At 43.6% G+C, this 14209-nt stretch overlaps 1 protein-coding gene across 1 annotated transcript in view; it reads left to right on the forward strand.

Moving 5' to 3' along the window:
- Positions 1-14209, forward strand: part of PIAS4 (protein inhibitor of activated STAT 4) — a 33677-nt gene continuing 19468 nt past the window's right edge. Inside the window, exons 1-3 of the mRNA XM_074939163.1 lie at positions 1-93; positions 4443-4872; positions 13589-13673. Coding sequence (XP_074795264.1) covers positions 67-93; positions 4443-4872; positions 13589-13673 — 542 coding nt within the window. The 5' untranslated portion in view covers positions 1-66. The remainder of the gene's footprint in view (positions 94-4442; positions 4873-13588; positions 13674-14209) is intronic.

Below are 14209 nucleotides of genomic sequence, written 5' to 3' on the forward strand. Positions count from 1 at the left end.
CCCCACTTTGATGGTCACGTGACTCGGCGGCGGCTCCCGGCGCGCCGGTGGACGCTGGAAGCCAAGATGGCGGCGGAGCTGGTGGAGGCGAAAGTGAGTGAGCGGCCTCCCCCCCCCTCCCGGCGGGGGGGTGGGGCCGCGGCGGGGGCACGGGGTTGGGGGGGCGGCGGCGACAGGGCCGCGGGCGGCGGCCCCGTTACCCCCGGGCCACGAGGGACCCAGGAACCTCCCTGTGGGAGCCGCCCCCGGCTCCTGCCTCCTCCGCCGGCCCCCCGCGGGGAACCGGCCCGGCCTGCTCGCCGCTCCCCCGCCAGGGCCCTCACCCGCTAGCTCCCTGGGGGTCTGGGCCTCGACCAGCCCCGCCTCTGCGGGTCTGAGGCCTCACTCGCCTCCTCATCCCTCAGCGTAGCGCCGTCCCGTCCCGATCACCGCCCCCCCCCGTCAGCGCCGTCCCGTCCCGATCACCTTCCCCCCCCACCCCCACGTCAGCGCCGTCCCAATCCTGGAGACACGCTTCCCTCCCCACCCCACCCCCGCACTGGTGCAGTCCCATCCCCGCCGTCCTGTCCCTGGACACCCCCCATCTCCTGGTGACAGTGCCGTCCTGCTTTCCCCCACCCCCAATAATCTTCCCTGGAGGCTTCTCCCTAATCCCCCTCCCTGGCATCAGTGCCATCCTGCCATTCTGCAGCTGACTCCAGCATCAGCCCCTTCCTGACTCTGGAGACTCCACCCCGAGACCCGTGTCAGCGCCTTCCTGACCCTCACGACCCCAGAGAGCCCCCATCCCTCTGGTGTCACCATTACTTAATGCCTTCCCCTCCAGTCCAGAGATCCCTCCCCAATCCCACCAGCATCAGTGCCTTCCTATTCCCGCCAACTCCAGAGTCCATTTGGCTCAGCCCCTTCTCATCCCCATGCTGATTGCTGAGATTTCCTCAGGGCCTTTTCATCACCCCCACCCATGCTTCCCCTGCTTTCACTCCTTGTGACTGTTACTTAACACGTTCCCCACCTACTGCTGTCTCAGCCTCTTCTCACCCCAACACTGAACCTGAAGATCCCTAGCTTACTCCCCCATTTCAGGGCATCATTTTTTATAACTGTCCTTGGAAAATCATTACAACAGGCATGCTGCTCCCTGCACACCTTGGCTTCCTTCCCCACCTGCTGCTTCATCTTCTCTCACTATTGCCTCCTCCATGTAGTCATTGCCTCAGGTCCCTCCTGCAGTTCTCCCATCCTCACTTCTACTCTTCTCATTTTCCCCTTCCTCTGTGACTCCCTCATGCCACCCCCTTTCCTGTTCCAATCTCAGCTCAGTGGGCTTCAGAGTGAAGAGTTTGCAAGTGCAGTTGGGGGGTGAGTGTGAAGTGATGACATACGGGTTTCCTCCCCTGACATTTTAGGAAATAGTTTTGGGGTGAGTGAACTGTCCAAATGTCTCCAGTGGGTCAGATTGTTTGCAAACTTTAAACCCCCACCCCTCCATGAAAGCATAAATGGATTATTTTATTATCTAAATTGAAGGTATGAAGAGGCTTTCAGAGAAGTGAATATGGTGGTGGATAATGAATGGGATCCAGTGCTTTAAAAGTTCTGGAGAAAATATTGATATGTCTATAAATCTGCATAGACTAGAGGATTCTGTGATGTCTGGCGTATTTGGAGATTGTCTAGTGATGTGCCGTTTTTTAAAATATGTTAAGTTGTATTATACTTACAACATACCTTGTGCATAACGAGGCTCTTTGGGGAGAGGAAGACTTACAGCACAGATTCCAAGCCTCTCTTTTTATTGAGTCCAGTTCTGCTATGTGATACTGCTCTCTGCATGAGTGGGGCTCTTCAGTTCCTGCCTGCCAATGAGTGGAATCACAGGTGTACTGTCTGTGAAGCAGAACTGTAATCTCTCAGTGCACACAACAGGGCTTTCATGGTAAAGTTCCCATTCTTGCCAGATGCTGAACACCTCTGAGTGACTTCAGTGATGGTTGAAGATGCTCAGCATCTGGCAGGATTAGGCATTAAGTAATGGAATGACAGGGCAGACCCAGTGAATGCTGATGTAGGGCAGAAGTAAAATGTGGAGAACCCTGTTTTTAAATGTAGGCATAACACTGGCTGACCCTTTCTCCATATGTTAGCCCTTCCTCATTGATTATTTTGGGCAGAAGCCCACCACTCTTCTGAAAGGAAGCATCTTGAAGACTTCTGTGATCTGTTGCTTGGCTGTAGTGAGAATTCATTATCTTCCATGCTCCTTGAACACACAATTTCCTGTCTTTTGTTGCTGCCCAAAGCCTACATCTATATTCATTTTAAAATGAATAATCTCACTAGCTAATGAGAACTGCATATTCATTCCACTCACTCAGAGTTAGAGGTGTGAGGTTCTAGACATATATTTCTCTGTGCCAGAATAGCCTGTTTTGCTTTTTATTGTTCAAATCTGATAACATCTCTAGACCTGAAATCTGGGTAAATGTAAACTGCAAAAAGCAATTGAGTTAAGCGCTGGTTTATATGCCCAATACACCAAGAGAACAGGAAATGAGGAACAATGAGTACAGGGCTAACTCCCTTGTCTAGGGTGCTTATGCAGCCTGCTTTGCTGTAGTATCTAGGCACCACATGATCAGTAATGTATTTATTCTAACAATGCCCATGTGGGGTATGGACAAGTTCTATTACCCCCATTTTACAAATGGATAAGTGATGCACAGAGACTGAATGACTTGCTCAGGGTCACACCAGAAGCATGTGGTGGAGTAGGGAATTGAATCTGGGTCTCCCAAGTCCTAGATTAGATCCCTAACCACTGAACATCTTTCCTTGGTTTGTCAAAGCTCTATCTCTCAACCCCCCTCACTTTCTTTTTCTCACTGAAGAGATTCCAGAACACATCACACTACTAAATGTCTCCTTGCACCCAGATGCATTTGGGATGCATTCTAGGACAGCTTCAGTGAAATAGGAAGTCCAAGGGGATTTCACAGGAAAGGGGAACAATAAAATGTAAGAGGTTAATTCTTCCTGTGGCCTGGTCTACACTTAAAATTTAGGTTGACATAGCTGTGGCACTCAGGTGAAAAACCAACATCCATGAATGCCATACTTATGCCCACCTAACCCCCAGTGTAGACACAACTAATTCAAGGGAAGAATGCTTCCATCAACCTAGCTACCATCGGTCAGGAATGTCGTGTTCCTGCAGTGACCAAAAACTCCTCCTGTCACTGTAGGCTGTGTCTACATTACAGGGTTATGCCAGCAGAGGTAGAGTGTCATAGCTATGCTCCTGTAGCCCCCATAGTGTAGACGTGACCTTTGTTAAATTTCATGGCCCACAAACAGTGTTAATGAACATTTCTTGATTTAAATCAGTTGCCATTTTCCTTTAAAAGTTGGCTTGTCAGTTTTTTCAATGATCAGTAAGAATATTATTTTCAACCTATTTTGGTAAACTAATAATCTGATTTCTGTATGCCTTTTCCATATAATCAGAAAATAAATATGGAAAACACCTAGTGCGTGTCTGATTTCATTGCCTGCAGCTGGACATGTAGGAGTGTTTTCTGGAAAATTTCTCCTATATTTTTCACAAACCAGTGAGCAAGCTGCAAGAATAAATGCAAATGTTCAAACATATTTTCAGGGCTTGAAAAACACTTTCTTCACCCTGAGTGTATGTGAAGCTTTTTTTGGCAATGAGGAAGGCCTTAACAATCCATCTCTGCAGAACAAGTGCATTAATTTTAATTATTATTATCTCGCTCTTATCCTTATGAAGACAATCTTCCCTGTGTAGATCAATTCTGTGTTGTCTTTGAGTCTACAGACAGCTCAGGTTCCCTCTGAGCTTCCCCAGGCAGAAGAAAAGTGAAGTTGACAAGACTGGTCAGTTTCAGTGCTGTTCAAAACCTGAGGATCAGCCTTGAAATAGGTAGTTTCATGGTGCTCCCTCAGAGCAGTAAAAGAAGCAGGCACTGGTCCTATTCACAGGAGAGCTGATTAAAGGGTGTGAGCTGAAGTAGTTGTTAACCCCAAATACGCTTGCTTTTCCAACAACCTGATGCAAGATATTTAGTGTCCTTGTGATTGCCATTGTTTCCAGCTGTTACCATGAGATTACTTAGTATTTATCACAGATTTTTTTGTAGTAATTCAGTGACTAGCTTGTGTCACTGCTTTCTGATCTGTGTATACTGGCTGATGTTCAGTAGGTCTACTGTGTATTCCCATTGCACAAACAGGTGTCTAATGCATGGCACGTTAAATCAGTTGAAAAGCAGGTGATCTAAACAGAAGGGTTGGTGTCACTCTTGCAAGTGAATTTTAATCTTTTGAGTTCCAGGGTACAGGCTTTGGAGAGAATTGTCACTTGATCTATTTATAGCTTTAAGAATCTTTTATTTTAATTTTTTACCTTTATTTCCTAGAACATGGTGATGAGTTTCAGAGTCTCAGATCTTCAGATGTTACTGGGTTTTGTTGGCCGGAGTAAGAGTGGACTTAAACATGAGCTGGTCACTAGAGCATTGCAGCTGGTCCAGTTTGATTGTAGCCCTGAAGTTTTCAAGAAAATTAAAGAGCTCTATGAGACTCGCTATGCTAAGAAGAGCTCTGAACCGGGGCAGCCACAGCAGCACCGACCTCCAGAGGCACTCTCCATACATTCTTCCTATGACCGTGGGAGCACTGTTGCTAGGACTTCTCTTTCCACGCCTAACATTGACTATCCTGCACTCTATGGGAAATACCTTAACGGACTGGGGAGGTTGCCACCCAAAGTTGTAAAGCCTGAAGTGCGGCTGGTGAAACTTCCCTTCTATACCACCTTGGATGAACTGCTGAAGCCAACCGAGCTAGGTGAGTCTCTCTCATATATGCAGATACATTAGTAATGCCCAGGACTCCATCTGGTAAGGGACGGTGAAAAAGCATACAAGTTTTGAAATGATGGTAGCATTTCTGGTGAGCAGTGAGGCCACATAGTCGAGAGAAAGAGAAAACCAGTGGGTTCTCTTCTAGTTGGTGTGTGTTTATTCAGAATATTCCTAGATTAATTTTTGTTTTTTTTTTAACCTTTCTTAAAGCAGGAGCTGCAGTCACTTTGATAAGTGACTTGAAAGTCTGTCTTGTTTTGCTGTAGCTTTTGTATCCTTCGCTGAAGGTGCTACCTTTTTAACATATTGCATCCTTGTGTACTGAACCATAATCTGTCCTCTAGCTAACGTAGCAGTATATTAGGAGAGCGGCTGTTTTCTCCGTCATTGTCACAACTCTGCTAAACTGGAACAGTGGCCCTTTCTATGCTGATACCAGTTAGTTCTATACTTAATCATGACAGACTTAAAGCTTCCCACAAATAAAGAAAGGTGACTTACTATTTTAATACACGCACACCCCTCTTTTTACTTTTATAAACCTGTCATGCAGTTCTGTATGCACCATACCTTGTGTTTTGAGGAGCAGCTAGAGGAGCTTGGAAGGTGAAAGAAGCAGCTCCTTCCACCTTGAAGCCATGATAACCAGAGTCTGGGTTAGCGTGGTTATGGTTCTAGGTAGTGACGAGGATTGCCATAACTGGCTGTAATGTGTTTTTTTGTGAATGGCGTAGGCAAAATGTGCCTTTTTGCTATGGCTGTGGCTCCCTTTGCTTTGTGACCCATCACACTACACCCATCTTCAATGGCCCGTAGAGTAAACGTGGTAGCCTCAGGCCTCGTTACAAAACGGACCTTGTTCTGAGCAAAATAAAGAGTGAACTTGAGGATCTCCCATTGCTGGAAAGGCTTGACCCTAATGTGCACAGAGATGAAAGAAGTGTTGATAAATGAAGGTAGTGCATCTTACCAAGATGCAGCTCGATGAACTGCTGCAGTGTCTGAACATGGACTGGACATTTGAAGGCATGTGGGAAGCAGCCATTGCTGAATACCCTCACTAGGCAGAAGTGTGGATTTGTTTTTCTAATGTGGACATAAAAGGCGTTTTCTTTAACCATGTTACATGGCTCTGAGAAACCTGCCAGAACACAAATCAGATAATACTTAAACTGCTCTCTTTAATTCGAGAGAACATAAATTTTAGGAACAGGAAACAGCCATCTGGCCCTGTGTGCCTGCACTTTCATAATTTCTTAATCCCATCTTCCTGCTGTTTTCATCATAACCCTTCACTCCCTTCCGCCTTCACAAACTAGGCTAGGTATCCCTTGAGGTTATTTATATCCTCTGTTTCAGTTGCCTTCCTTGTTAACTTATTCCATATGTTTGTTACTACTTGTGGAGTTTCCCTGTTTACTCTTATTTTCCATATTTCTTAGCTTCTGGACTACTTACCAGTATAAAAAGAAAACTGTATTGACTATATTATACAGGCTTCAGATGTATGTGATTTGTCTGCATAAGAAGGCAGTACAGACGTTAAGGCTGTGATGACTTAAACAGAGTTTTAGAAATTGGTTAATTCAGTCTTGAACACTTCGTGTGCCAGTCCACTGGAAACACAAATGCAATGTAATCTAATATTTTGAAGGGGGAGGAAAAAACTTAATTTTTTTTCAGCTACAACCCCATCTCCTATTTATAGCTCCAAGAAAAAGGAGTGGAAGCATCTAAAGATGATAAATATATTTAGCCTGATTGCCAGAGGGTACTGAAGTTTGACAATACATAAAAGTTCTATGTCAGATCAGATCTTTAGTTTGGCTAGATTGGCATCCTACTCCATATGAAAGCTAGCACCTCCTAGAAGTCCTCTTGTTCCCTGTGCATGTTTGACAAATTTTCTCTTTTGATAGGTGTAACTTGTGCTTTATCTGTGGGACTTGGTGTAGGGCAGCTAGGTGTGGAACCAGGTGCTCTTTTTAATCCTGATTTATCACTCTGAATCCACACTAAAATATAGATTATTTACATTTCTACTTCACGTTACCGACTCTGGAGGTCCAGCATTGGTGATGGCAGGGAGTACAATTGCTGAGTATCATTAATGGGGAGCAAGCCCAGTGTATGATCCCAGTGTATAGGCTTCAGCATGGCGGAATGTCTGCGATGTACTCTTTCATTTTGGTAACTGGAAATGAGACTAGGAGGCATCTCTACTGAGATCTGGTTCTGGACTCTTGCTCTCCTAGCATTAACATTAGCAGAGGTGATAGATATCTGAGTGGCTAACTTTTGTACTTGGCTCAGTAAGATTCCAGTTATCATAACCCAAGAACAATGCTCATGAGTGTGCTAGTGAACTATACGCACAAATACACACTAATTGTTTGTGTTTTGAAAACTGGCATGTTGACAATTTAACTCCAAGAGTATTAAGTTAAGAATACCAATGCAAAGTTAAATGTCTATGGATTTCTACTTGATGAGACCGAAAAAAGAATAAAGAACAAAGGCTTATCAGTTACTTTGGTTTACTGTCTCTTCTTAACTTTACACCTTTTGTTAAAGCAGTGCAACTCCTGTGTGTAGACTAATCCCGAGAGCTATTCTGTAGAAAATTCAGATGCTACTGGTGGTATCCCATAGAAATACCTGAAACAGATCTGAGATCAAAGACCTATTTCACATGCACATCATAATGTGGCCTGGGTAAATGTCCTGCTACAGAAGACATTTTAAGCATATGTACTGTGATGAGGGAAACCAGGGAACTGTAACTTGTGTATTAAAGAAGGATCTTTGTTAATCAAAAGCTAATATGTGCTGAGAAACAACAGAGGATTTCTTGCCTCCTTTAAATTATCACATTGAGATCAAAAGGTGGGCTATATTTAACTAGATTTCTACCATATGTATGCAGTGGTGTTGTAGCCATGTGGGTCCCAGGGGATATTAGAGAGACAAGGTGCGTGAGGTAGTATCTTTTGTTGGGCCAACTTCTGTTGGTTAGAGAGACCAAGCTTTTGAGCTGACACAGAGCTCTTTTGACCTGAAGAAGAGCTCTGTGTAAGCTCGTCTCTCACTAACAGAAGTTAAAAGATATTACATCACCCACTTTGTGTCTCTAGGCAGACATGCTTTCTCTGCAGGAGAGTGTCAGATTACCATGCTTGCAGACAAAGATACAGCTTCAGGTGTTAGGGCGAGGAGACTTGAAGTGTTTTGTGAACCTGGTAACATTCCATATTTGGTAACTACGTAAACACACACGTTATACCAATTCAGTTTAGTAATGGATTTAATTAAATCATCACAACTTCCTTGTGTGGACTCTTCTAAATTGGTTTTAAGATTGTCCACGCAGGTTAGTTGTGCTGGTTTAGTTGAATCGGTACAGCTTGTGTGTGTAGACAAGGCTTAAAACTTAGTATTTGCTGACAGGATGTTTTTGTAGACTTTCCTAGCTGTACTGTGGCTGTCAGTAAATGCCTTGGTTTTTATCAAAGATGAACATGGTTTGGTAATAGTGAAATGTGGTGTGGTAGGGAATTTTGGCTGGTTCTCCTGAGGGGAGAGATGCTTGCTTATTGTGGATGCAGAGTGCTGTGGTCTTCACTTGGAGGCAGTGCCTGAGGGGGATCTGCTGGTATCATTGTGGGAACAGAGGGCTACATAATCTGCGTGTTCCAGCCACTGTCAGAGTAAACTGTATCTCAGTTTGCTTGATACCTTTTGATGGTATCTACTTGGCAATTTGTATACTGCTTTTTATCTAGCTATGAGTAATACAATTGCCAGAATATTTCCTCCCCTGTTGAAGATCATGCTCAGTTCCTGTGTATATTCAGTCTGCCTTGGGGGATGTCTACACTGCAATTAAAAACTTGTGGCTCAGGCTGGCATGGCTCAGTCTAATGGGCTGTTTTATTGCAGTATAGATCATAGAATATCGGGGTTGGAAGGGACCTCAGGAGGTATCTAGTCCAGCCTCCTGCTCAAAGCAGGACCAACCCCAACTAAATCAGCCCAACCAGGGCTTTGTCAAGCCTGACCTTAAAAACTCCTAAGGAAGGAGATTCCACCATCTCCCTAGGGAACCCATGTTCAAGATCAGGCTGGAGCCTGGGCTCTATCACCCTGAGCTCTGACTCCAGCCCGAGCCTGAACCTCTACACCGAAATTAAACGAACCCCTTAGCCAGAGCTCTGCGAGCCTGAATCAGCTGGCACAGGCCAGCCACTGGTGTCTAATTGCAGTGTAGACATACCTATGATGGCTGAGGCAATTGCATTCTCTTGATTGCAAAACACACATCCCCGCATTGGACATCCACTGAGAAATCCTCCCAAGAGCATATTTTCAAGCTGTTGCTTCATTTCTCTCTCTGGGCTAGTTCTCAGAGGTGAACAAATTGGAGGATTTATTGGTTCACTTTGAGTTTGAATAAAAAGTGCCCATCCATATTCCCTGAGAACCCTGCCAGTTACTGTATTTAAAATTATAAAAACAAAATGCAATGGGCTCTCACCCAAGTCCCAGTATGAACTCCACTACCATCCCCTTACATTAGTCAATATGTATTTTCAAAGGTCAGGGAAATGAATGGGCACTGCACCATACTATAAAAGTCATCAAATCTGGGCTACTTTGGATTGTGGGGTGGAAGGACACTTCAGAGCTCCGGAGCTCTTACAGAGACTCCCATGCCAGCAGCCCCTTCTCTCATATATCAAGTGGAGAATCTAGCATTGCCTCCACTGACCACAACTGTGGGAGTGTGTTGCAGAAAGAGAGGTGGTGAGTTAGGTAGTAGGCTCCCAGGCTATTAAATATGATGCACTGATACAACATACAGCTTGGTGTAGGGAAACCCTAAAACTAACGATCATTCTGACATCAAAGAGCTTTAGAGTAACAGCCGTGTCAGTCTGTATTCACAAAAAGAAAAGGAGTACTTGTGGCACCTTAGAGACTAACCAATTTATTTGAGCATGAGCTTTATGTGATTATGCTCAGCTGTTCTCAAACTGGCTTGTGGGTTGGCTTCTCAGAATAAGAATCCATTATAATTATATTGGACTAAAATCCTAAAGGGCTATGCCAAGTACTTGTAAGTGTTAGGTTCTATGTCTTGTCATAAAGTCTGAGATTTGCTGATCTAGCTCAAACTTCATAATTAATTGACTTCTTTATATCTTGCTACCCTGGGGTTTTAACAGAAATTCATCCCAGCAAGTCACAAAAGCCACACAGTTCAGAAAAGCTGTAACTCATGTACCGGGGATAGCTCACTTTCAGAAAAGGTTTTTGGCTGAAACTCGCTTTTGATTAAAAGTGCCCAACTCTTAAGTGTTAATATGATAGAGATATATAAAATCATGAGTGGTGTGGAGAAAGTGAATAAGGAAGAGTTATTTACTTGTTCCCATAATATAAGAACTAGGGGCCACCAAATTAAATGGGCAGCAGGTTTAAAACAAATAAAAGGAAGTTCTTTACACAGCATACACTCAACCTGTGGAATTCCTTGCCTGAGGAGGTTGTGAAGGCTAGGACAATAACAGGATTTAAAAGAGAACTGGACAGTTTCATGGAGGTTAAGTCCATTAATGGATATTAGCCAGGATGGGTAAGGAATGGTGCCCCTAGCCTCTGTTGTCAGAGGGTGGAGATGGATGGCAGGAGAGAGATCACTTGATCATTACCTGTTAGGTTCACTCCCTCTGGGGCACCTGGCATTGGCCACTATACTGGGCTGGATGGACCTTTGGTCTGACCCAGTATGGCCATTCTTATGTTCTAAGTATTGAATAGTTTTACATGACTTTTTTTTTTTTTGGCTGTTGGCCAAGGACAATTCATGTATGAGTTATTTAATGCTTACCGTAAGATTTTGAAAGGGACTAGTGTCTCATGCTTCAGATCATAAAGCAACCTCTAGTTGAGATCAGGTAGAATTCTCCCTTGGGACAGATTATCCCATAACAACTTACTGAACCGTTTTCTCCCACTCTTCCCCCCCCCCCCCCCCCCCGGACACACACACACACACACACACACCCCTTCCTCTGAAGTATCTGGTACTGGCCTCTGTTGATGGAATACTGGAGTAGATGGACCACTGGGCTGACCCAGTTTACATTTTTTTCTAGCTTCTTTTGAATCAGGAGTATCTAAGAGTTCTTCACTCACATCAGCCTCTAGCAGCCTCCTCTGGTTCACCCAGTAGAGGTATTGACTGGCTATGGGTGAGAGGAGCCGAACTCTCTGCCAGGAAAGATGAGTTGCCCAGCTCCTTCATGGAGAGAAATAAAGAAAGATCAAAGGGACCCATGTGGCTCAGGTCTCGTAATTCTGTTTCCTTTTCTCTTTCAAGGATAGCCCACTAGCTGCAGAAGGAAAGGGAGAGTTTTGCTTTGGCAGATATTGCTTTTCCTATGGAGTCGTATTGACCAGGGCTGCTGTTGCTTCAGTCTCTGTTTTGTGGTCTGAGGAAAGCACTGCTATGCTGCCTCACAGTCATACTTGTTTTGTTCCCCAGCCTCTGGCAGGACTTGTAGCCCAATTACATTTGAGTGACAAGGGAAAGAGGTAATCTTGGAGTGACACCTCACCCGTGGTGTCTGCCCGCTGCCATTTGCCATGTTGTAGAGGTAGGCCCTTTTATGTATTTTGAGGTAGGTGGTATGCTAGATATCTTGCTGCTGGGCAATACTTTGATGAAGAGAGATGATCGTAACCTCAGATGAAAACCGAATCCTACAGTGATGATGGGATAAGTGGGGAGACTGCTCGGGTCATGGCTTCGCTGCTGATGCTGAGGTTTGTACTCTCAATCAGGGTACAGGCATTTCTTTTGGAAAAGGTGGCTGCTTTGAAAAAGAAGAGGGATTCTTGCAGGGTGGATTGATTTTAAAAAAATAAATCAAAGTAATTTAAATCACCAAGCAGGAAACCTTGATGTGACTCATTGATTTTAATTGTTTTTTATTTGTACTTTTTAGTTAATTTCTGAAGAGGTTGATTCTCACTGGTGTAATTTGGAAACTATTTTTGCTAACCAGAAGGATACCCTGTACACACTTAAGCAATTGTATGAACTTCATATACATTTATTCAGATTTGTAATTTTGACTTTTTATTACATTAGAAAATGGTGAATGAAATATTTATTTACTAGATTCATTTTTACTGGTAATTTGTGTCCAGCTACATTTGCATGGAAATTGGAATTCAACTGCAAATGCACAAGGCAGCTTTTAAAAATTGTTTTGTTTGGTTATTTGCATTTAAAACTAATTTATTAAAGGAAGTATTATTTGCAGTTGGTGAATTGGTCTCTGGTCACCATGTCATTCAAGATTTTAGAACTAGTAGATGTAGTCCTCACACCTAGTTTTTATTCATAGATCAAAAGAGATAAACAAGCTTTCCTGCTTTTCCAACTCCCAATCTGTTTTTCAAATTTGAGTGATCTAGTCTTTGAACTGATCTAGTCTAATAAACTGAAATGAAGAAAATATTCTGTCTGTACCGGCAGAAGAGGCTACTGCTGCTTAGCACTTTAGGTAACGAGTGCTTAGCCAATGAGATTTGCTGCCTCTAAACTGGTCAGCAACAGGGGATAGGAGGAATATCCCCTCCCTCTTCATCACCCCCATGATGTGGTGTGCAATATACACGAGGTCAGCCTAGATGATCTGGTGGTCCCTTCTGGCCTTAAACTCTGACTTCCACCAGTGCCATGGTTTGGCTTTCTTTAAAAATGTCGTCTGGAAACATGTACTGCTTGAATGTTGTTCAGTGTGAAATATTTTAATACCTTAGAGTAAGGTTAGGCCTTAACATAGCTGTCATAATTTCTATTTTAATTTTAAATAAGCTTCTTTTAAAAAAGAAAAACGTATGTCATTTGGATTTTTTTTATTAAAATTAAACTGACTTTTTTTAATCCAGTTTTTGTCTGCTCTGGGTTGTGGCTAACAGTATCTCCTTATCGGTCTACAGATCATTACATTACCATACCTAAAACTGCACCATTAACTTACTGTATTTGTTGACACCTCTTTTCTCTGCCCTTTGGGGCCAGCGTTCTCATGCTATCTTATCACCTGATGTTGATGTTAGATTGCTTTTTTCCCTTTCCTCAGCCAGTCTAATGGTCCTATCTATAAATACTTTCATGTTATGCGTTGACACATGCTTACATTTCTCCCCCTGAATTCTAGTCTTCATGCTGTGATTCCACTCATAATGTGCTCTTATTTTAAAGTATGCACCTGTTGCCTGATTGGGAAATTGAGGGAACACATTAAAAAATGGGTGGGACAGATTCCACCGCGTGTTAGTTGCATGGGTAACAAAACAGGCAGGCAAGGAGTGAGCAGTGCATTTTGATCAATGGTGCAAAGACATTTGTCTCACTAATCTCTCCCTTCATTATCCTACCATGAGAAGGTTCCCTTTTTGGACTATCCATGCATCTCTTTGGCTTTATAGCAGCATCCTCTAAGCCCAGCAGATGACTTCTTCTCCAATGCCAATTTAAAGAAGCAAATATCTCTCTAAACAAACTGTGGGTGTATTGATAAACAGGAAGTGAAATGAGGGATCGAACACTACTCATTTCAGTAGCACTTGGATGTACATTGGAGTATAAAGTCTCCTCTTTTTTTTCTTCTCCTTCTCTTCAGTCCCACAGAATAACGAGAAGCTTCAGGAGAGTCCGTGCATTTTTGCACTGACACCAAGACAAGTGGAGCTGATCAGAAATTCCAGGTACTCTGTGCTGTGTATTTTTAAAACCCGGTTAAATGCATAACTTTCCTGACAGTCTTCCCTCCATATTGGGTCTCTGTTCTCTGTCTGGTAACACTGCTCACTTGAGAACACCAGCAGACAGGCTTTTCCCCAACATGAGGCCCATAACCATTTTTGGCACCGTCCAATCTGTCTTGGTCTCTGTAGGGTTTCCTTCTGGATAGTGCAATAAATCCCAGTTAGAATAGTAAGTTTAGGCAGGACAAACAGCATGCAATTATTGAGGTCTTGAAACTTCTCTTTTAAGCCTACAGTGTGAATTGGTTTGCAGAATCTTTTTTGAATCACAGGTTAAAAGCTCTACACTTAATGCCATTACATGAGGATTCTTATAAGAGCTACCTGAGCAATTATCTTGCACTCTGCCACTAGAACTTCCCATGACAACCATGTTCCTCTTCAGTGACATAACTTTCAACCCCAGGAGCAAGATACATCAGTGCAGGAGATAAAGCTTACTCTGCAGCTGGCCTGTGACTCTGTTGCCATGAGAG

This window comes from Natator depressus, chromosome 25, assembly GCF_965152275.1.
Source record: "Natator depressus isolate rNatDep1 chromosome 25, rNatDep2.hap1, whole genome shotgun sequence".
Taxonomy (NCBI): Eukaryota; Metazoa; Chordata; order Testudines; family Cheloniidae; genus Natator; species Natator depressus.